The sequence below is a fragment of the Pollicipes pollicipes genome, unplaced genomic scaffold, assembly GCF_011947565.3.
Source record: "Pollicipes pollicipes isolate AB1234 unplaced genomic scaffold, Ppol_2.1 Scaffold_5724;HRSCAF=6776_pilon_pilon_pilon, whole genome shotgun sequence".
NCBI lineage: Eukaryota > Metazoa > Arthropoda > Thecostraca > Pollicipedomorpha > Pollicipedidae > Pollicipes > Pollicipes pollicipes.
Genome location: NW_023596746.1, coordinates 8,378,053 through 8,382,779, shown reverse-complemented (window position 1 = coordinate 8,382,779; position 4,727 = coordinate 8,378,053). Strand labels below are relative to the sequence as shown.

The following is a 4,727-nucleotide window of genomic DNA, read 5'->3' as shown; positions in this document are numbered from 1 at the left end:
TCAAAATTATGGAATTAAAAATAATTGAGTTCAGATCTTGGCCAATGAGCTTATTGCGGGCATTTCATAGCACACACATATTTCTGAACCAGATATTGGGAATAGAGAGATGAATATGGATATCTATTGAGATAGATATATTGGGAATAGTTTTTGCATTTCCATGGTTGGCTTATCATAGAAAGTGCACAGTTGTCAAGTGGCCAAAGAGGGTTGACAAGGCCTGGGATAGATGCAAACAAGGCTCTTCTGTGGTGAGCCTTGTTTGCGTGAGCCTGGATGAGCAAAATAATGAATAATAGGATTACTCATTTGATTAGCCGAACAACTGACTTTGATCATTTGTTCATAACTCACACAATATGTTTTGGTTGGAGAGTATTGTCTCTCAGCCCTGAGTCACAATGCTTAAAACCTTCAAAACACACTATTCATGTGTGTTACTTCCAGTTGCTGCTTGCCAGTGCCATCTCATATGCTTCAGCATGAGTGAGGAGCATGTACGCGAGGAGCAGCTGCGAGAAGCTGCTTGTGTTGGTGATCTGAAGGCACTGAGGGAGCTCATGCAAAATGGTGTCAACGTCAACTCAAAGAATGCTGTCAATGGCTGGTGAGTACCACACTGTCTTCTAATCCTGTCTCGCATGAGAGGGGATTGGTATGTTTGTCACTGGCCCTTAGTAATGACTTTGACTTTGTTTGAACTATATGGTTGGGCTCGTTAACTGGATAAGGTGGACATTGGAATATTTAAAGGAGTTCAATTAGAGTAACTGAAAATAACTGAATACCAAAATAGTTTTAGTGCGCGAAAAATTCATAACACAAATGCCATGCTGCAGTACTAACTAGATGTTTCAGAAGGTTTAGTGTGTGCATGGGCCTGTCCACGCGGCTTATTAAGAGCGATGGATGTCGCGAGGGCGTCGGCTGATATGGGGGAGTAGCACCCCGGCGGTCGCCAGCTCCCGTAATGGATGGACAACGCAAGCTATTCATTGCACAGGCCAGCGATTCCGCCGGCACCTGAGCTCCAGGTTCTCCCGCCCCCTTCCCTCCGCATCACCTGCGTTCTGCCCCGCCCCGTCCCCCGCCTTTCCAGTGCCCCTCATGGTCGTTATACCGGGGTCTCTGTGCCGCCTGGCCCGTGTCCTCCGGAGCTGGTGACGAGAGGGGGGGGGGGGGGATGGAGGTGGGAGGCCGCCGTGGAAATCCGTCTCGGCGCGCACCACCTACCGGTGGGGCCCACACGGGTACAGTGACCACTTCGACCATGCCTTCAGCGAAACTAACATCTGTAGTCACCTAGACACCTCAGTGATTACGTCACTAAGGTGTCGAGCCAAATAAGACGCTGGCTCTTGAACCTGTACCCAGTGCTACTGGATATCAACTCCAGCACCTATCCCCTGGACTTCTGATATTCGTTTCGATAAAGGCATGCAGCCAAAATATCAGTCGCTCCATTTGCCTGGTTATTTTGTGAGGAATAAGGCTATGAGTACTGTCTTATCAATATGAAAACATCCTTTGACCGGATGACTTCTGCATGTGACGACTTAGTATACCCCGGTGGACCTGTGTAGCTGTTGGCCATCGCGGTGACCGGCTGGCGCACGGCTTTGAGTTCATTGGTTATCCCTTGCGCGAGCAATTAAACCGTGCATAACTACACGACTTCATGATCTGTCAAGACGAAGGGAAATGAGATGTCCATTGGACGGTAAATGATTGAGGAATTTTACTATGCAGTTTTATGGGTGTGGCTAGTAGTGAATAAGTAACAGTATGGCTTATATTGGTTTCGAGAAAAAATGAAGGTGTTTTGCCACCTAGCCATATTTACAACAACAACTTGCCGGGCATCACTTTTGTTGGCCTATCAGTCGAGCACTTGCAGTTGCTTGCACTTGTACGAGCGAGCACTTGCACAGACTTGCAGTTGTGCGTACGCGTCTCGGATGGGGCTAATGCTGTGGCACGACCGCCCCATGCTTAGTCTGACCCACGTGCCAGCTGACGTCTCCGGGGAGGTCGGATCAAATAAGGCGCCGGCTCTTGAATTTTTACCCAGTGTCACTGGATAACGACTCCAGCACGTATCCCCAGTCTACGTTGGCGTCAACATGATGAGCATTACAGAATGAGTAGTGCACGTAGTATGCCATTGCCAACTTCTTCGACATTAGTTCGAGTCTGTTCGGCGTCCAGGGACCAATGGCGGGGTAGGTCGTAGTGTGGTCGGTGGACCGGGCTGAGAACACCGGCGTATGTGCGGGGGGTGGGGGGGGGGGGGGATTTGAAGCTCAGACTTGGCCGATGATTGGCTGCAGAACAGTCCCAGCGCCCTGAAGTCTTGTGGCTTACTGATATATGTGATCATCCGTAAGTGGGTGCCACTTTCGTCGCTATTGGTGAATCAGATGTTCGAATCAACATATGAGCATCATATGACGACAACGTTGGAGGATTTTTAATTCTCATCGGATTTTATTTCCTTTTCCCTCAAGGAGTACTCTAAACAAACTGACCACTAAAAGTTACCTGGATTTTCTTCTAAGCTCCGCAATGTGTCACATCTGTTTGTCCCTCCCCTTGGATCATCTCTTAACATGCGTGCACCAGAAGCTAGCAGGCGTAGATGAGCCTGAGCGTACATTTATCGACCGAAATCACCGGACGGACTGCGATTCGGTGGCTCGTGCTGAAGGAGGGGGGGGGGGGGGGGGAGACGTCCGGTCCCCCGTGCTGCAGGAGGTAGGTGGTGTGACGTCCGGTCGCCCTGGTGGAGGAGTTGGGTGGTGTGACGTTTGGTCGCCCATGCTGGAGGAGGTGGGTGGTGTGACGTCCTGTCGCCCGTGCTGGAGGATAGGGGGGGGGGGGGGTGACGTCCTGCCGCCCGTGCTGGAGGAGGTGGGTGGTGTGGACGTCCTGTCGCCCGTGCTGGAGGGGACGGGTGGTGAGACGTCCGGTCGCCCGTGCTAGAGGGGGCAGGTGTTGTGACGTTCGGTGCCCATGCCGGAGGAGGTGAGTGGTGTGACGTCCTGTCGCCCGTGCTGAAGGGGACGGGTGGTGAGACGTCCGGTCGCCCGTGCTGGATGAGGCGGGTGGTGTGACGTCCGGTCGCCCGTGCTGGAGGAGGTGGGCGGTGTGACGTCCGGTCGCCCGCGCTTGAGGGGACGGGTGGTGAGACGTCCGGTCGCCCGTGCTGGATGAGGCGGGTGGTGTGACGTCCGGTCGCCCGTGCTGGAGGAGGTGGGCGGTGTGACGTCCGGTCGCCCGCGCTTGAGGGGGCGGGTGGTGTGACGTCCAGTCGCCCGTGCTGGATGAGGCGGGTGGTGTGACGTCCGGTCGCCCGTGCTGGAGGAGGTGGGCGGTGTGACGTCCGGTCGCCCGTGCTTGAGGAGGTGGGCGGTGTGACGTCCGGTCGCCCGTGCTGGAGGAGGTGGGTGGTGAGACGTCCGGTCGCCCGTGCTGGAGGAGGTGGGCGGTGTGACGTCCGGTCGCCCGCGCTTGAGGGGGCGGGTGGTGTGACGTCCAGTCGCCCGTGCTGGATGAGGCGGGTGGTGTGACGTCCGGTCGCCCGTGCTGGAGGAGGTGGGCGGTGTGACGTCCGGTCGCCCGTGCTTGAGGAGGTGGGCGGTGTGACGTCCGGTCGCCCGTGCTGGAGGAGGCGGGTGGTGTGACGTCCGGTCGCCCGTGCTGGAGGAGGTGGGCGGTGTGACGTCCGGTCGCCCGTGCTTGAGGGGGCGGGTGGTGTGACGTCCGGTCGCCCGTGCTTGAGGGGGCGGGTGGTGTGACGTCCGGTCGCCCGTGCTGGAGGAGGTGGATGGTGTGACGCGCGTCCCGTACGGCCAGGTCTGCCCTGCACTGGGGATGCAAGCGGGGCCGGCTGGAGGCCGTCCGGATTCTGCTGGACGGCGGCGCCGACATCACGGCCAACAACAACGCCGGCCAGGTGCCGGCCCAGCTCACCAGCAACTCCGACATCCTGCGGCTGATGGGTGAGGGCTAGTCCGCACTGCACCCCAGTTAGAGGCGGGGCCGACTCTCTCCTGACATCTGGCGGCATCATGGGGAATGGGGTCCGGAATTTGGGGAATGTTTTGTCTGTGCTGCGTTAGTCTCATGTGGTAGCATTGTGAGCAGTTTGCATTAAACGTAGCGTACAGTATGATAGATGAAATTTCGTGCCCAACGTATGCCTGCGTTTATATGTATGTGTGTATGCATGCATGTCTGTATGCGAGTTCTATTAAAAGCGTGTCTAGATCTGCCCATGTTACCGGCCCAGCATGCAGGCGAGGTTCGCCTCTGTGCCGGCAGGTGTGGAGGTGGCGAACGGCGCGGAGGTGCGGTCCGAGCCCCCCTCCGAGCCCACCTTCACACCGTCCTACATCACCTACCCGGCCACGTCCGTCGACCTCGCGCCCAGCCGGCTGCACGGCGGCGACGGGGGCGCCGCGGAGCCAGCGGCACCTAACGGCGTGCCGGAGAGACGGCCGCCGGCCGAGCTGGGCGCCGCCTGCCGGCTCTGTCACTGCCAGCGGCTCCGGCCCGCAAAGGGCGTCGTTCCCGACGACGGTACGCTGTCGGACGGACGCTTACACCGTGTGATGCACAGTCAGCTGATCTTGCCTGTTTGTGCGTCTGGTTCTGCAGCCAAAGACATGGTGGCACCCATTCTGTCATCGCAGAGGCGCAGTTGAGGTCGGATTAGACCGTGA

The 4,727-nt window shown here is 57.0% G+C and overlaps 1 protein-coding gene across 1 annotated transcript in view; it reads left to right on the top strand.

Annotated features, from left to right (window-relative positions):
* The first annotated feature begins 434 nt into the window (after positions 1–434).
* The window catches only part of LOC119102447 (ankyrin repeat domain-containing protein 40), a 7,894-nt gene continuing 3,601 nt past the window's right edge, over positions 435–4,727 (top strand). Inside the window, exons 1-3 of the mRNA XM_037225818.1 lie at positions 435–610; positions 3,859–4,004; positions 4,327–4,584. Coding sequence (XP_037081713.1) covers positions 486–610; positions 3,859–4,004; positions 4,327–4,584 — 529 coding nt within the window. The 5' untranslated portion in view covers positions 435–485. The remainder of the gene's footprint in view (positions 611–3,858; positions 4,005–4,326; positions 4,585–4,727) is intronic.